The sequence below is a fragment of the Cyprinus carpio genome, chromosome B6, assembly GCF_018340385.1.
Source record: "Cyprinus carpio isolate SPL01 chromosome B6, ASM1834038v1, whole genome shotgun sequence".
In the NCBI taxonomy this organism is placed as follows: Eukaryota; Metazoa; Chordata; class Actinopteri; order Cypriniformes; family Cyprinidae; genus Cyprinus; species Cyprinus carpio.
In genome coordinates this window covers 19,195,930-19,215,102 of record NC_056602.1, presented here as the reverse complement: position 1 = coordinate 19,215,102, position 19,173 = coordinate 19,195,930, and the positions used below count along the sequence as shown (strand labels likewise).

Genomic DNA, 19,173 nt, shown 5'->3' with positions numbered 1-19,173 from the left:
TAGTAAACGCATATAGTTAATTAACATTACTCAGTATTGTAATTACACTGTAACAAGGACACCTTCAAATAAAGTGTATCTAAATTTACTTTTTACTTTAATTTACTTTACTTTAATTTTACTTTTTTATGTTTCTATAGTAATAACTGGTTGAATTGTCTGTTACTAGGCATAGATATAGATCTAAAGTGTTATGTACTGATGTTTCAGTGTTTTGGCAAGTTTAAAATTTCCTCTCTTGTGTTGATCATCTCCAGAGCTCCCTCAGCTCCGATTGTAATTGCAAGCCAGGACTTGATTGGCTCTTCAGTTGTTGGCTTTGAGCCAGCAGACTTTCTCCATATAATAGAGGGAAGCAGGACGACAGCTTTTTAAAGAGAGAGAGCAGACAACAACTCATGGTGGTGGACTAACTGTGCAAACCTAAAGTGAACAGCAGAAAATGTGTAAGGGATTAGCTGCCCTGCCCCAGACATGTCTGGAAAGGTAAGATCTTCAAAGAGTCTTAGCATCATGGATTAACTTAAAATTTACCCCACGATATGTTATCTAGATAAGTCGGTTGACAGTCTCCTTTGGGAATTAGTGCTTTGTTCTGGAGCAGCTGGGAAGTCTGTATGGTGTTTTGTATGAAGTTTAGCTGTGAGTGTTGATCATTGTATATGGGAAGACTTTATTCATTATATGGCGATTAAGAGTTATCTATTGGTTTAACATTTTCATTTATCCAATGTAAATTTTATAGAAACTAAAGGATTGTATCTGTTGTATTGTACAGTACATTTTACGTTTATCTTATTTTCCTTTTAGATACATAAAAAAAAAAAAAAATCTTCTGAAAACATCCAGATTCCTCAATATTACCAAAAGGATAATATTACCAGAACACCCTTAACATTGTTAAGTTCTGTTCATAACAAGATTTGGAGCATAGTTCCTGAGAACAGACTTTAAGTATAGCAATGAGGTCATTTATTGTGACTATTGAGCCATTTTCTGATCAAAAAATTGGCTCATTCATTGTGTAAACATACGTTTATCGCTGTTCTTTGGTCCTAATTCTTGGCCCAGGGCCCAAAGTACTTCTGAAAAGTGTATTTGTACATCAGAAAGGCAGTTTTAAGATGGCAACATGAGGTGGTTCATAATGTATCATTATATAATTGAACCATAAAATCGTAATTTGAATATAAGTGCTTTTAAGCTGAGAAATGTGTGCATTGACGTCAGTATTTCTGGAGCAGTAGATCTGTCTGTGGCAGCAAGATGTTCATGAAACCTCAACAAATCACCAAGTTTGTTGACGTCACTTCATCCACAGTCATCTGGGAGGAATAAGTGTTTTTGTTTTTTGTCAAAAAAATAAACTTACAAAAGGATATCGCATCTGCTTTTAACTGCAGAGAGTGTGAAATAGTTCTGAATAAGTGTGAATTGAACACCTTCAACATGTACTGTCAAAATGTGGTTATAACTGTACTGATGACAGCTGTACAGGTCAATAATAAAAGCTTTCTATAGCTGACGTGCAAAAGGATAAAAAGTCTAAAATAAACAAATTAGCATTCTCTGAAAAACAATGTGTACTTTGAGAGAAGAAAAGAAATGACGCTAGTCTGATATTATACAATCTGTTGACAGGTATGCTGTACACTTTGGAAATATCCTCAACATTTATTTTGAAATTCAAATCAGACATAACATTAATCAGTTATTAGTGTATGTTAAAAGCGCTAATGGACATCTGTATGATTTGTGTTTGTGCTGTCTTCAGGGCTAAGGAGATCAAGACTAAATTGGGAACTCTGCTTCAGAAGCCAGAGAATTCCATCGACCTTATTATCCCCTACCAAGAAAAGCCTGAGAAGAAACCAGAGAAGCTTCAGAAGTGAGTTCCTGATGTTATACTTCCTCTCTCTTTTTTTTCTTTTCCTTACGGATGACGACTTCAACTCTGCATGTGTCTCCTCACATGCCTCACATGCTCATTTAGACCAAAAAGTCCAAGTATACAAAAAGCTCCCTTAAATGCATGTCACCATTCATAAGTTTCTAAAGAGCTAAATCGACCTTTTCTAAATTGTTCTGTTTGCACTTAAAGGTGGAAATCTCAGGATGATTGTTTTATGTTTTCAGGTGGAAACTGTCCACCTTAAATGGTGGAAATCATCAACCATGATGTTTAAAGGTGCAAATCACTTCAGGATGTTTGTCTGGTGTTTTCAGGTGGAAATCATTCAACTGAAATGGTGGAAATCATCCACCATAATGTTTAAAGGAGGATGGTTTGATATTTTTAAATAGTCATCCTGAGATGCTTTCCACCTTTAAGTGCAAACAGAACATTTCGGAAGCTCAGTTCAGCTCTATTTTGAAGTGTCTCAAGGGTCTCCAAATTGGTAACCACTGGTGCTTACTGGACAAAATGGTAAATCCACTCTAAATCCAACATACTCATGTTGTCGGGGAAAACAAATAAAAAAAACTTTATTCCACAGGCCATTGAGTAGCTAAATGTCATTTTTAAAGCACATTTTGACTAACAAGCCTTCTTCAGGGTGCATTACTATAGTTCCTGCAATATATTTTATGTCTTTGTAGTTAAATGCTGCTGTACACCATGTTTTAACACATAAATAGAAATTTAAGTGGGTTTTATATATGATATGTCACTAATTACCCCCATCAATTAGAAGCTTGTCTATTTTTAAGTATTCGGCTCTATTCAAGTATTCTAACTTGAAAATTACGAGGTTCTTACTTGGGAAGCTACAGTAAAGAAGCAATGTTCAATGTGAATTCATAAAAAAGCATGAGAATAGAGCACATTAACTACCTATTCATCTATTAATACCCATAATTACACAGATTATCAGACATCACTAAAAGGTGGACATGTAGAGAAAAGGGCTGAAGAGTAGAGAGCAAGGGAGTCAGAGAGAAAAAAAAATTAGTTAGTACATCCTGTAATGGAAAACTGCAAGAGTCTGTTTATAATGAAAATTGTGTCCAAATTGACCGTAAAAACATTTGCAGACCACTTCTGCTCCCTTTTACTTACATAATGCCTTATGCAAATGTTGTTAATAGGGTTGTATTTTTTTAGGCAGAATAAAAAAACTAAATGAAATATCCCAATCACAAGATGAGATGTGCATAGAAAACACAGGTACATCAGTAATCAAGTTAGGACGAAAGACTTGGATAAAACCTGTTATACAAGAGATGTGGAAATAAAATAAAATTAGAACTTTTTTTGGTTTTACTGAACAGTAAGTGCATATATTGCTAAAAATGCCCTTTATTTATTTCATATATCATATTTCTAGACCACATAAACTATTATACCAATTATTGTGTATGGATACAGCTTGTTGGGTAATACAACTAAGTGAAGAAATCTGCTTGTTTTGTTCAGACCCACACCTGAAGAAGCAGCCCAGTGGCGTGAGTCCCTTGATAAGGTCCTTTCCAACAGCTGTAAGTATGATGTTTATCTTAATGGCCATTCGGTTGCATTTTGCATCTTGAAAGTTCTTCCAGGCACGAAGGTTTAGTTTATCAGTTGGGTATGTAAAACACATTTTAAAACTTTGTTTATATTTGTCAGTTTAGAACCTCTAAAAGTCTAGTGGTTGCACTGATGCACTTGATTCGGTATGCGTAAACAGCTTGTGCTTGAACAGACACATTAAACTTTACAAGCTACACATCTGCGAGAATGTTCCTAACAGTAGTTTATATCTATAAAAAATAAGATTCTTTCTGACACACATACTGTACATACGTAAGCAAAAATTTTCTGAATGACTTACAGTATAGACTTTTAGTGTTTTCATGTAGAGTTAATTATAACTACTAGAAAACTTTTTGCTTTTTTTTAGATTTTGCTTATTCTAAATATAGAAATGCACACACCTAATTCTGTGACCATCCTTATTGAAATTAAAGCTGCACTAATGTACATAACTTTGGCCTCTCTATCATCACCTGTGGTTGAAACAAAAATTGCAAGGTTGATCTTCTCCATGGATGAATCTAATGCAAGATTGCAAAGAAAAGAAAAAAAATCCTATAAGAGATATATCCAAAACATTTACTGCCATAGTAGCCAGAAAATATTTTCCATATGCAAATGAGGTAAACCTTGAATTTGATTGCTCAGAATATAAATTATTATTGTATGCTAAGGCCTGTTCACACCAAAGACAACAAGTTTTAAAAATCATTTCAAAAGAAGAGCCTGCAGCACAACTATAATGATAACAGAAGAATAACTTTAAAGCGTTTGAGCATTCAAAGCAGCAGACAGCAAAACAAGAATGTTGTCATCTGTTGCTGTGAACACTAACATATTTATCATTAAAGTTATCATTCTTGGATTAAATAAGCCTTTGCTTTGTGAATCTGCATAGGTACAGAAGAACAGAGTCTGAACAACGATTGCTTCTGTAGTCCAGCTTTAAAGTGTATTCAGTAAATGATCAAACTCTTCTTTATCATTGTAAAACCCATTTTCTGATTCGTTGTTGGTTCTTTACAAAAAAACAAACACAAGCAAACCTATAAATAAACAAAATGTCAAAAAAGATCCTTTGTCTCCACAGAAGGGCTGAATTAGTCAGTTATAGTAGGGAAAACAAATCTTTGTTATTCATTTAATTATTTGTTTCAAGGCCAGTTTGTTGTGTTTAATTATAACAATTTACCTTGGAAAATGTGTTCATTTTATTTCAGAGTGGATTGTTTGCAGATTAGCGTAATCAGTCCATACTGCATTATATATATTTTTTTATTCAAATATAACACCATTTCTTTTGTTGACACTAAAACACCTCTATTATGTGCTCTGAAATTAATTTTCTTTTTACCACTGTTTGTTAGAATCATTCCCACACAAACAATTGCAGTTGTAATTTAATTCTGCACTGAATAGTGAATAATTCCATTGATTGATCCACAGAGGTGAATCATGGAGTACTTGAATACCACATGCTGTTATACAACATGGACTCATGAGGGATTGCATTAAGGGCTGTGTGCCCTAGGCGTGCACGGCGGTAATGTTTGGATAAGGATGTTAAGAGCTGGTGAGAACGGGGACTCCAGTGGCAGCGTGTCACCAACACATTAGCACAAAAAGAACACACAGAGCTGTACTCGCTCTAATAGCTTTTCCACATTTTTAATTCCATAGATGGCCTGGCCACCTTCAAGAGCTTCCTCAGATCTGAGTTCAGCGAGGAGAATATTGAATTCTGGGAGGCTTGTGAGGACTTCAAGAAGACCAAGTCCCCCCTGAAAATGGCCATCAAAGCTAAGAAGATTTATGAGGACTTCATTCAGACCGGTGGGCCCAAAGAGGTTTGTTTGTTTTGCCATTGATTTTTTGTTGATTTTTTTCCATGGTAATCACACTTAGATTTACAGTTCAGATAAAAGGTACAGTGCTTCAGAGGTAGAAGGAAGCAGTTCTCCATCAGACCCGTTATTCATCTCCTGTGAAATTTGTTTCATATCAGCTGTTTAGATCACTGTATAAACGTGGAGGCCAATGTTCTCCCCCCTAAATGTCCCCAAGGAGCTATAAAAAAACTTGAAAATGATGGAGTATCTATTTTGTTTTTTGTTTTTTTAGTTAAATGAGCTTTGATTATATAAATAATATATATTTGATTATATATATAATAAATTGAACTTTAGGACATTGAGAAGGTTATCAAAGCTCCACATTACCATAGATTTCCATTGAGGTATCGCTCCTTCAAGTTATTTTTTTAGGTCAACATTAGCTTGCATAAAGCATTTTAGGCATATTGTTTTAACTACATGATTGCTGGTTATTTTTTATTTGATATTTCAGCACCATAGGCTAGATATAACTAATGAAGATCCAGTTTTCCACTTGAGTATTTGCCAGGTCATTTCATAAAATTGTTCTAATAGCCAAAAGGTTGTAGGTTCTAACCCTGTGCCAATAAATCCCACTTTTAAACCAATAAGGTTCTTAAAGGTCTAAAAAGAATTTAGTAAACAATCGTTATGTAAAAAAAAAAAAATGTTTGTATCAGGATGTTTGCACAGCCGTGTGCTAAGGTTTAAAGTATAGTTATGTAACAGCCATTAGAGAACACACACATGCAAACCTTGATAAATGTAACAGCCATTTGTTTCTTAGCGATCATAACGATTTTTAAAATCAATGAAATGCAAACAGAATCTCATTGCCATTTTATATATAACTTTTTTCTAATTCTGTGATTGTTTCCGCATCAATATTTGTAGTTATGTAATTTTTTTTAGCTCTGTTCATTCAATTTTATTACAAAATTATTACAATAAAACAAACCAAAATCTAAATACATTTAAATATAAACAAGTAATAATAAAAACATATTCAAATCAAATGGAAAAATTCAAAATGTAATTAATAACACAGCTCAAAGGCTTCTGAGGCATTTTTCTATATCAGGTAATGTAAGGAAACTGATGTGGTCATGATGATATTTAGTTAAAAAAAAATCAAATAAAAAAGAATACAATTCTCTAATCAAGCCTGTATTCTTAAAAAACTGCAGGGAATCAGTCAAATTGGATGACTTCGTTCTGGAAGACTGACTGCTCCTCAGCCCCCCTAGAGTGCTGAGAAACTGTCAGAATTGAAATAATGTATTTCTTACTCATTATCTTTGGCCAATTTGAAGCATTTTGTGAGTGACTTTTACACACTTCCTCCTTATCACCAATATCATGCTTTTAGGTGAACATCGACCACTGCACCAAAGATGTGACTCTGAGGAACCTGGTGGATCTTTCTCCCTCCACCTTCGAGCTGGCTCAGAGCCGGATCTACACCCTGATGGAGAAAGACTCCTTCGGTCGGTTCCTGCGGTCTGAGCAGTACCAGGAACTCCTCAAGTAAACTGACTTGTCCAGCTGCAGGGAGACTTATCACTTTGGTCACAAATTTGTGTCACAGAAATCATTTTTACTCAAAGTCTTTAATGCACACTTTTTTGACAAATCTCTAAAGCTCATTAAACGATACCACAGTTGGTGGAAGGGGAAAACATCGGGAACGCTTGCAATGTCTCCCTGCAGCTGACTAAACTGGTCCACTGCTAACAAGAACATCTTAACAATGTGATTCCTGCCCAGTGCTCTGAATGTCAAAGTCAAGAACTTCAAGAAAAGAAGTTGATTAGGGTTTAAGACACAGTATTGCTCCTTATAAAAGTGTGATTTGTCATTAGCAAACATTTAATTTGTACAAGTGCAAAATGGCAAGGATTTGAAGCGCCTCTTAAAATCTTGTATACAGTATATGTCCTATTAATTGGAGTCACACTCTTTTCTGACTCCTGTAGACTAAATAAAGACTAAAACTGATCCCTACTTGTAATTTATGGATAAGTGCATAAGTGTTTCATGTACTTTTGATGAGGACGTTCTGACCCGAGCATCTAAGCAGCATGTTCAACAAGGGAAAGAAGAGGATGGGAAATGGGAACGGGAGAGTGTGGGCTTTTTCTTGGAAATGTCTGTGTTAACATTAAAATGCCCAAATGGTAAACCAATGGAAATCACGGGGAAACAACACACTTAGTATTGAAAGCTTCACTATAAGTCAAAGCTAAAAAAAAAAAAAAAAAGAAAAAAAGTGTGACATGTTAAGATGCACTCCAGTCTGTGGGAACTTGTTGTTTGGGTTACCGCTATTGAAAGTTGCTAAGATGGGAATATCAAGTGGGAGGTGAATCTCTATAAAGCACTGGGCACATTGTTTTTTCTTCTAAAGGCAATGTTTATTCCCATGCCACTTTAAAAGCAGAACACATTTAGATTAAGTCATGGAAACCCAAAACATCCGAGTGTTTTTTCTGACTTTCTACAGCAACCATTTATCACAGTACCATAAATATATACATACTGTAAGACCTATAAACTATTATACTCTAAACAAGAATGATTGCTGCAAAATGTTATTGAAGTTAACATCAATTATTTGCTCTTAGCATCTGCAGCCAGTCGTGAGTCGCAAGTAAAGTTATTGCAGACAGAAAGGCATATCAAATATATGTAACCCACATGTGTGATATTCAGTGTTTTTTTGCATGTTTTTATTTTAAGTGTGTTTCACAGACACGTATACTCTTGCATGTTTCTTTATTATACTGTGTGTAGCTATGTCACTAAATCTAATAACATTCATTCATAAATGAGCAGTGGTAGGTGCTTTCAGAAGTCCTTACTGATGTTCCAAGAAAAAAAAAAGCAAATTATTAGTTCACTGCAGGACAGGTTTAGTTTAATATGGCTAGCAATAACTAGGCATCACCAACATAAAAAGTAAATTAAAGAGAAATTAAATGAATTCAAGAATTAGTTACAATTTAGTTAAATTTTTAAATAATCTTTGAAAATTATAACATTGGCTTAAAAACATACAGAACTTTTGTCAAAATTGTCAGTAAGGACTGACAGAGTACCTTGCATATATGAGAAATCTGCATTAAACTATATGCATGTATGTGTGTAGTTGATCATATAAAATCCATAATCACATTAAAGTTCTGAAGATTTATTTATTTATTTATTTTCAGATGTACACATCAGCCATTTATGAATTATTTTAATTTATTATCTTTAAGATTGCTTGTCTGTATGTTTGATCTTCAAGGTAAAAAGTACTAAGATAACAGTGTGTCCTTTCTGTTATTTATAATATATATATATATGAGGCCCGAATTTGTAATTATTTTTTCTTAACAAGCAAGGCTTGTGATTGTACAGAAGTAATTTAGACACTTTAAAGTCAAGCTTTTGTTTCCTCCTCTATATTATAATTGTTTTGAATCATCATGGAATTATTCAACATTGCTTAATGGTACTCGGTAAGCATGCAATTTCAGTCATATCTGAGAACGTTGTTAAAATTCCAAATTTAAATAATAATGCAACTGTTTCCAGACTTCCTGTACAGCAAGCTCTCTCGTCTATTTCATTTAGCCACTCGGCCAAAGTGTTTTATTTACACAACCATGATATGATGAGTGGATCAGTGTGAAGAATAGAAAGACATCAGAAGAAAGACAGAGGAAGAGGGAGGTGGAAAATTGAAATGAAGCAGATGGGCGGTGAGAGGTTGCCAAAATAAACAATGTCAGACGCAAAGATGTTCACATTCATTACCACTCTCATTCCTAGAAATAGACGTATGACTCGTGACTGGGGGTTAAACCCCTTGTGTACTGGTGGAACTAAAAAAAACATATTTCTTCAACCATTACTGAGTTGCATCAAAAAGGCACCCTTTTGATAAATGCCAAACAAAAGAGCATCTCCATTTTGCTTTGTGCAGACTATAGGTCAAGATCAGCAAAACTGTTCTTAATTAAATTGTTTTTGTTATGCTGCTTTTATCAAAGACATACAAGAACATAATTCATTTCATTTAAACAGCAAATGCAGGCATCCAATTAATCTCCACTTTAACAAGGTTAAATCCTTTCGAACATTATGTTATGACAAGAAGGCTAATCAGAATATTAAATTAAGCCAGTGAAAAAGTACAAAATCACATACAGTGAGTGGACCAAAATAGTATTTGGACACTCTAAATGTATTTGTATTATTTATATTTCCATGACAAAGTGCTAAACAAAGAACTAAAAACAGGAATGTTTCCTTTGCATTTTTGTTTCACATATAGATGACAATGTTGTCAAAAGAATCCCCACTCACACAGATCCACAAAAACAGCTAAAATCACTGTATTATGCATGCCAGGTCGGTAATGGACAATGTCACTTTGGAAAGAAATATTATGCACATACCTTAGGACTGAACACAAATTCATGTTTTCTAGTTAACACAGAGATGATAATGGTATTGTTTGCAGAAACTTGCACTTTTAAACATTTTCAGAAGTTTGCATTTTCAGACCCCCTAGCGCTGTTGTCATGTAAATGAATGGCCAAAACACATTTTAGTTGAAAATGGTGCCCCCCTTAGATAAAAAAAAAAAATAACCCCAACAAAAAATATCACATTTGCAAACAAATTATTATTTTCCCTGTGCTAAATTTACTTTTCTGCGATATTTTTGCAATTGTGTTTAACCTATTGGACTCAATGTTGACTGATTCAATTAAATTCGATTGAAATTTATTTGTATAGCACTTTTTACAATCAAAGCAACTTTACAGAAAATTAAGTTTCTACAATATTTAGTAGTAGCTTATCAGTGGTAACTGTCAGATTATGTTCATATGGCAAAAATGTAAGGAAAAATCAATTAAAGACATAATCAAACAGACGATGAACACTATTAACAGCAATTATTATATGATGCAGTCAAACTTATAGCAAAATGTGGTAGTTCTGTATGTTGTTTCAGGGTTAGCATGATCTGAGGTCCTCTGAGGGGTTGGCATCATCTCTTCTCAGGTGTTCTGGATCCAGACTGAAGCTTAACTGCAGTTAGTAAATCCTAGTTCTCTGCAAAACAGAGAAACAAATAGAGACATAATTAGCATAGCTGCTTTTCCAACCAAGTAAAATTAATTAGTTTAACCCAAGCTAAAGAATAATAATGTGCATTTGATCAGCTATAACTGCAGTCCAAAATTATGAGATGCATTATTTATATTCATATATTATGTGTTCAAATACTTTTTATGGCCACTGTATATCTGTATATGCATTCACAAATAGTCTGTCCATTCACATGCCAATTTTCTTTTTATGGCAGTGTTCATTCGACACAACTGTGGTGGTGTTACCTCAGTGCTGAAACTATGTACAACAGTCCCGCTTCTTTCCATACCAGGGCCAAACATATAAAACATATAAAATCTTATCCAGGTGTTAACACCAGTCTTACGACAGTTTGAGCTGCAGCTATACAAGGTACAAGGTGTGTGTGTGTGTGTGTGTGTGTGTGTGTGTGTGTGTTTGTGTGTGTGTGTGTGTGGACCAGAATGCTAATCATGCCCTTATGGCACAATAATGCTGTTCCTGCTATTTGCGCATACACACAAATGGAAACAAATGTGGCCCGTACACACAAAAACAAAACCAGAAACCAAAAACCAGATAATGACTGTGCAGGGCTCAGATGGAAGGAGAGATAATGCTCTCTGAATACTCACTTCATATGGTCATTTGTGTAGTAAAACCAGACCGCTCTTATTAAAGAGACAGCTGTGAATTTGCAGTGTTTTGATGGCTACCAAGATTTACAATAGGTGAATGTAAATTTTAGGAAATCTAAATACTGAAATGGTAAGTTTGGCTTATATAACAGTTGTTGTTTTCTTTCAGCAAACACCCAAAAATCCAAAACAATGTTATTATATTGATGCAGCTATTTCCTTAATGCATTTCATAAGTAAGTTTGGCTTATAAAACAGTTTTTTTTTTTTTCAGCAAACACCCAAAAATCCAAAACAATGTTATTATATTGATGCAGCTATTTCCTTAATGCATTTCATACCGTATGCTCTCAGAAAAAAAAAAGGACAAAGCTGTCCCTACAATGCCCCAAAGTAAAAAGCTACATCTTTTCACTTTATTTACTGTACCCCTAAATGGTACATATTAGTACTCTAAAGTCAAAGAACTTTATTAATAAACTTTATTAAAGCAACTGTATTTAAGGTTTTTTTACCTTGAAATATCAGATTCAGAATAATTCTGTTGGTACACTGACTTCTTTTCTAGGAGAGTGCAAGGTAAGCGGGAACGAATTTCCCCATAAAATAGAGGATTGCTTTATGGTAGCAACAAACGCACGTGTACAGCAATCCACTGTAATTACCAAACATATTCACAACAGTGAGTTCCGCTGACTTAACTGTAGGTGGCTCCAAAGTCGCATAAATACATGTAACTACATACAGTTGTTTTAAAAGCACATTAACCTTAACAACTACTAAAGAGATCTTTTGACAAAGTTCTATAAAATTTTTGCAGACCTGTCATAAAAAGCATGCTACATGTAATGTCGAAACCGGAAGTCCTAAAACTACATATAAGTACCTAAAGTATTCTTTTTTTAGACTTTTATAATTTGAGTTTTAGACTTTTATAATTTGATATAGTTTTATGCACCAGAAATTTCAATGACAATGGTTGTGTCTCTCTTCTGATTCCCTGTGTAGTAGATGGCAACATGAGTTAAACACTTCATATTGTGGTGCATTATGGGATTGGGTTGGGCACCACTACATACATACATAAGCAAGGTTACTGTGACTTTATCTCACAGTTTAGCCTTTTTTTTTTTTACCCCTCACAGTTCTGATTATTTTTTCTCAGATATTCTCAGATCTTTCTTTTTTTCTTTCTTCCTCCATTTATACGTATGATTGTTTCTTTCTCTATTTCTTACACAGCTTCATTTAAATAGCTTTGGAAAGCACTATACCTGCACCAATAGCACCTAAACTGGCCTAGAGTTGTTTAATCAGTGCACTGAAAACCAACTCGGTTAATTCGGCCTCTAGAGTTACCTGATAAATACATTTTCAGATGCAGAATACAAATATGGCTCATTCATTTTTGGTTCAAGCAAGTTCATTGCTGTTCTGTGTGTATGTGTCTGCTATTTCAAACGGTGCCCACTTCAATAACAATGATCAAACAGGCACTGCAGCACCTGAAGCGCCAGAGCAGAGTGTAATTACATCAAGTCCTGTGCTGAGCCATAATGAGCAGCCTGCTGTCCTGCAGCAAGATCCTGCCACGAAACAGAGAACACAGAACAGAGAACACAGAGAGAAAGAGATAAATTGGTCAAGAAAAACAGCCTGTTCTCTGCTCTACCAGACACTCATTTGCTCCTCTGGAACTGCGGGCAAAGGCAAAACAAGTCAAGTGTAGACGAGGGGTGCTGAGAAGCCACACATTTCTTTTGGGAATGTAAAACAGCTATGCAGATGGATGTTGGATTGTTTTTGTAGGTTGTTTTTATCAAATGTGAGCACATAATGGGACTTGAGTAACTTTGTGAAATGCTTACCTATTATATTATAAGCTAGATTGTCAAAATAACTTTGATGGTAATGGCAATCTCCATAATGCCCTTATCTCAAAGTCATCAGCAACATCTCAATTTTACTAGCATGTTCCTTTGTGCTGAATTTAATTGAACAGAAAGCACAGGGGCTGAAAGCCCCTCGGGGTAAAAAGGCCCTTTTGAAAATATTTTCTCTCCAAAACACCAAATTAAAACAAGCACCACCACAACATTTTTCTAAACAACACTTTGTTGCTATGCTCTGCAAAACATGACTTATCCATGTGGTCACAAAATTTTCCTTTTTAAATTAAATAATAATAATAATAATAATAATAATAATAACAATCTACCTTAAAATTGATGCAATTATATATATTTTTTTAATTTTAAACATTTATATAAACAGAATTATTGTGTGTGTGTGTGTGTGTGTGTGTGTGTGTGTGTGTGTGTGTGTGTGTGTGTGTGCGTGCGTGCGTGCGTGCGTGCGTGTGTGTGTGTGTGTGTGTGTTTGATTTTGTTTTTGGGTGATTGAGTGTGTTTCCTATAGAGCAACTTGTCACCTTCTACCTCTGACAAGTTGACACTTATTTTGTACTTTTGATTTTTGTGATTTTTACCCCGTCCTGCTGCTTTCAAACTGTGTTCCTTTTTTATTATGTGAAAAGTGCTGTTTATAACATTTATATTTTTGGCACACAGTATAGGGCATATAACTATACATTTAAAATATTTGTTTTTAATAAATTAGCCCTGTAGCATTTTTATTTATTTATATATTTATTTATTTAGGCAAATATGCACAAGTAGTATATTATTACTGTTATAAATTGAGTCTTTTGGTTTTCATTTTTGTTCGAAATAATAAAATCATTGGTTTTTCACTAATCAATCAAATATTTTGAAGTGGGACACTTATTTAGCACAAGATCCAATCTGCTTAAAAACACCACTAGAAATACTATATAGTTGACAGGGGAGGAAGATGGAGGATGCCGATTCTTAAACAAATTGTTTTCCATAAGTGAGAAGAAACAGATTTGTTTTGAAGCATGTGGAAAGTGGGCTCAGCGACTGTGACAAACACAATCGAGAGTCATTTCCGAAACATGCCTTCAGCATTGTAGCTGTTGAATGGCCTACACATTGTCTGGTTACTAAAAGCAGGAAAATGTTTTTTGTTCCAATAAAGAACGTGCAGAATGAGCTGTACATGGTTCATCGTTTGCTAAAGTTGTTATTTCCCATATTTCTTTGATTATTTTATTCAGAAATCTTGTCCTATGTTAATTTTGTCTCTATAAGCTACTATTTTATAACATTTGTGCCACACTTTCCCTGGGGGGTCCAGATTTTTTTGATATCCGGAATGTGGGGGTAAAAGCCCCCTTCATTGCCTTTATTTTGAAATGATTTTCAGCAAAGCTTCTTTGATCATTTCTTTTCACAGTTGCTTCATCAATCATGTTTTCAATCATCATACACTTTGAAAAACTTTTCCTTTGTACCCTACAGCTCTGTGTGAGATATACAGCAATACTTTATATTAATACTTTTCACTCATTACTCCATTTGTGTTTATGCTTTCATTTGAATGTATTACGCTTTTGAAGTGTCACATCATTTGTTAACATCCCTAGATTTTCTCTGTTTCCTACTTCAAAAGGCACAAAAGACATCAGAACTGAATGTTCCCATCCTGTATTCATCTTGCACTCGCTCCAGCTCAGCCTCTTTGCGCACTTTTTACAAAATCTCTCTGCATTGTTTTAAACATGATGAGAGATGAGATGAGACTGGATAATATAGTCCATATATTCAAAGAGTATTGACTGTTCTCTCGCAATATTTCAAACATCTTAAAAACACTCTTAATTAAAATCATGTGCTTGCATGTGTGCTAGGTCACATTGACTTTGCAGAGGTAATCTCTGTTTTTAAATCATTCTTTATCAGTGGAGAAATATTGAACAAATTCTTTCTGGTGTAGCTACGAATAGGATACTTGATGAATGTGTCAATATAAAGAGTCAATAAGTAATTTTACTGAAAAGGACAGTTGAGTCTTGCTACATGATTTCTAATGGCCTCTGTAATTTTATGAATATCTGAGAAATACCCATGAGAGAACTTATAGTTTTTGAGATATCTGAACTTCCTGTACTCTTTCACTCAATGTCCTAAACATCCACATACAACGCACTGCAATCCTCAATTACGTCACACTCAAGCTACATGGGTGCTCATTATCGTGTTTTGAGAGATAATGGTTATTGACATGAAGCGTAAAAAAAAAAAAAAAAACTTTCAAGATTCTGCATTCAGTAAGGAAATATAGAAAGTAACCAAATGTATTTCGTAATTTAAATAGTAACTTTAAAAAAAAGTACTTATTGGTTTTAAGAAACTATTTTATTTACTTATTAACTTACAATTAATTATTTTCTGAAGATATATGAATGGTTGACTACCCAATTTTGTTTTTAGGTTTTAAATAGTATCTAAAATTTACTCTTTTTGTTCTCTCTATATATGTGTGTGTGTGTGTGTGTATATATATATATATATATATATATATATACATATATATATATATATATATACGTATGTATATATATATATATATATATATATATGTATGTATATATATATATATGCTTTTATATACAGTATATGAACCCTTCATTTAAATATAAATGGGTATAAAAAATCTTAAGAATAAATCAATTGCATTTTGTTTTAAAAAGTAAAATTAGCAGTTGAGTCTACTAATATGAGACCATTTGAATTTTATGATGTCATTTTATTCATGAATATGACACAAATAAATATGGAACCAGTAAACAAATATGTAAACAATTCACATTTGGCCGTTTATTCAAACAGGAGCATTTGTGGTTTGATATGTAATGTCTGCCTTAAAGCCAAGACGGTTTCACTGTGGAACGCATTGTAAATCATTGGCAGTGACAGGATATATATTGCACATGCACATTCATCACATTCACTTGTCATTTTGTGGATTGTGAAGAGTGGCCAATACAAAAAGAAAATGCTGTAAATTTCACATTTTAAGTAGAAAGAACATACATCACCTCTGAAGTTAAAAGAGCTTATACATAAACATATATAAATATACGGATTACATAACATTACAAGTGTGAAGAGAATAAAGTTGGTTATTAGTGATGTTAATGGTCCTATTCTCATCAGAGCTCAAATAAAATCCGAAGCAAAAATCTATTTCTGTCTGTAACAGTCATTTAGTTGTAAACTACATCACAGGTGTACTGTTTTCCCAAAGCCAATTCAATGGAATTTCAAGGTTGAAGAGTAGATGCAGGTTATTTCTGTTGATGGTAAAAACATTGCCTGCACAAAACCCGTTCAGAACATGACCATCATGCAGTGATTAACTACACACTTTCAATGCTGCTGCAAAGCTAAAAGTGTTACAATCACAATGACTGAACCATCTAATGAACTCCACCTTTATACTCATAAACATGAACAAGCTTTACAAAGCCAAATGAGTTGAACTCACATTATGGCAAAGTTCCTAATATTCTTTGTTCATCTAGGAGGAGATGGTTTGCTTAGGCATAACTAGGCAAGCACTGACTGCGGTCAGAAATGTGACGCTTTCCTTTCTTCTCTAAACTACAGGGTTTGTTGTCCAACAGAGGTTGAGACAGTTCCAGGAACAGTTTGGATTTCAGGAAGCGCCTGTACGAGTCCTTTTCCATAAGCGTGAAGATTTTACTCTGAGCCTCCTCAAAACAGGATGCATCACACATTTCCAGATTCTTTCTAGTGAGTTCTCTGGTGGCCGAATCCAAATTCACCTAAAAAAAAAATAAAAAAAAATGGAGATTTATGAGTACATTTTAGATGTGATAAGGGAATAGATACTGTATACTCCAGTCAAGCAGCGCTCTCACCTCGCTAGGGGAATCGGCTTCAACGTATCGCTCAAATATCTTTCTAGCTTTCACATTCATCTTGTCAACTGATGTCTGCTTGAAATCCTCACAGGCTTCCCAGAATTCAATGTTCTCCTGACTGTACTCGGACTGTAAAAAGGAAGTAAAAGCCTTCCGACCATCTGAAAGGAAAGAATTTCAGTGAGACTCAATATACTGAAAAAATATTCAATTGCATTAAATATTCAATATAATATAATATAATATAATATAATATAATATAATATAATATAATATAATATAATATAATATAATATAATATAATATAATATAGTGATCTTTTATTGTAGTTTTTTAGTTTTAGGTGACTATTATAATATCCCTGGCCTGAAGACATTCAAATCTCCATTTGAACTCATTATTCCTAGGGAGCGGATGCTGAGGAGGTTTTGGAATGAAGAGGCCAGGACTTTGAGTCTGGGGGGATTCTCTAAAGACTGTCCTAGTGGTTGATGACCCCTGTAGCCCACCAGAACAGAACACTCAAGCTCTTCAGGGGCCACCAGTGCAGTCTGCGGACACGTAGCATACACTCTGGGGCGTGAGAAAAATATGGTCTTGGCCTATCAGACTGACAGAACGTAGTCTCCTTTAACAGAGACTTTAATGAGGCCAAGGGCTCTTTGTCAGCAAATACAAGGCCAAATAAATAAGGGTCAGTGCAGAAGTCTCAGGCTTTCTCATTAAATCATTACTATGCTGCAGCCTGCTCATCATTAACACATGCTGGTTTCTAAGATTTGATCAGGATGGTTGAATTTTTTTTATTTATTTTTTTATTGCATAACTAAATAATCTTGACACTTACCTTCATTTTTGATCAGGTTGTTAAAAGATGTTTTCCATTTCTCAATTTCAGCAAGAGGAACTCTAGAATCAGAGGAAAGAATTAATAAACAAAATATATAAATGCTACTGTAAATTTAAATAATATCAGATTAGCTTCAATAATGTTTAAATACTGTAATATCAAAATACAAAATATCTTAATATAAATTATAAAATATTAATATAATATAATATAATATAATATAATATAATATAATATATAATATAATATAATATAATATAATATAATATAATATAATATAATATAATATAATATGTAAGCTTTGTTGGACCAACCTTACCTGTTCACCACAGTGACCTTTGCTTTCTCCTTCTCTTTCTCCTTCTCCTTCTCCTTCAGAGACTTCTGCTCTTTAGGTGGATCTGGCTTTTGAAGCAGGAAGCCAATCTTATGCTTTATGTCTTTGGCGCTGTTGGAGAAAACATATAATTAAATTAATCTTTTGGCTTTAGAGAATCAGTTACATAAACAATTATGAAAAACAAAAGCTGGTTTTGAGGAACTTATATTTTCTGTTAAATAATCAACTGCTTCTAATATGTCACAGGCATGAAAAAAACATTACTCAGAACAAATTGTAATATATTACATTGCTTTGCTTTGCTCTTAGTCTACTTCAGAGTATACAGAGTATGAAAACATATATCATTTTGAACTTTGAACTAAAAATAAGAATATCACCAATAATTTCCAGTAAGGTAGTTCATACCTTTTCAAGCATGTTGCTGGGAGGGCAGCGAGCCCTTTACACATGATGCTGGTGCGTAATACAAATCCAACACTAGAGAAAAGAGTCTTGAGTGTCACAACGCAGGTCCTCACAATCTCAATGCTGTCTCCTCCTACAACTGTGCTTTTATGCAGCCCCAGCCCTCACAACACAACAGCTAGCCAATCACAGCAGAGGCACAAACAAAGCAGATGCAAAACCAAGGTAAATTCCAAAGTTTATTAAAGGAAAGAAGTTTGTTGTACTTAGATCAATTAGGGATGTATAGTAAACATGTGATGGGGTTTTTGTGGTGTACTGTACTTTTCCTGCACGTTTTACATGCTTTATTTGCTTTTGGGCTTTTTTATGTTCACGTGTCCAATAAAAAATAAAATAAAATAAAATAAAATAAAATAAAATAAAATAAAATAAAATAAAATAAAATAAAATAAAATAAAATAAAATGTAATTATTTAAAAAACTTGACAGGTATGATTTCTTGCATCCAGAAGCCAAAATTCATAATAAATTTGAAATGTAGTAGAATAGTGGTTAACTGTAATTTATGTAGCTATAAATGTAAATGTATATATTTTTATTTTAT

General features: G+C 33.9%; 2 protein-coding genes across 2 annotated transcripts; one reads left to right on the top strand and one right to left on the bottom strand.

Annotated features, from left to right (window-relative positions):
* The first annotated feature begins 332 nt into the window (after positions 1-332).
* LOC109058048 (regulator of G-protein signaling 5-like) lies at positions 333-8,584 on the top strand. The gene is made up of 5 exons (XM_042726081.1): positions 333-486; positions 1,775-1,888; positions 3,419-3,480; positions 5,198-5,364; positions 6,761-8,584. The coding sequence occupies exons 1-5, from the start codon at positions 443-445 to the stop codon at positions 6,920-6,922; spliced, it is 549 nt and encodes a 182-aa protein (XP_042582015.1). The 5' UTR covers positions 333-442; the 3' UTR covers positions 6,923-8,584.
* A 7,213-nt stretch (positions 8,585-15,797) lies between these two features.
* LOC109101225 (regulator of G-protein signaling 4-like) lies at positions 15,798-18,720 on the bottom strand. The gene is made up of 5 exons (XM_042726080.1): positions 18,567-18,720; positions 18,138-18,266; positions 17,816-17,877; positions 16,966-17,129; positions 15,798-16,869 (listed from the first exon to the last, which is right to left on the bottom strand). Exons 1-5 carry the CDS (start codon positions 18,608-18,610, stop codon positions 16,621-16,623), a joined length of 648 nt encoding a protein of 215 aa, XP_042582014.1. The 5' UTR covers positions 18,611-18,720; the 3' UTR covers positions 15,798-16,620.
* Between the last annotated feature and the right edge of the window lie 453 nt (positions 18,721-19,173).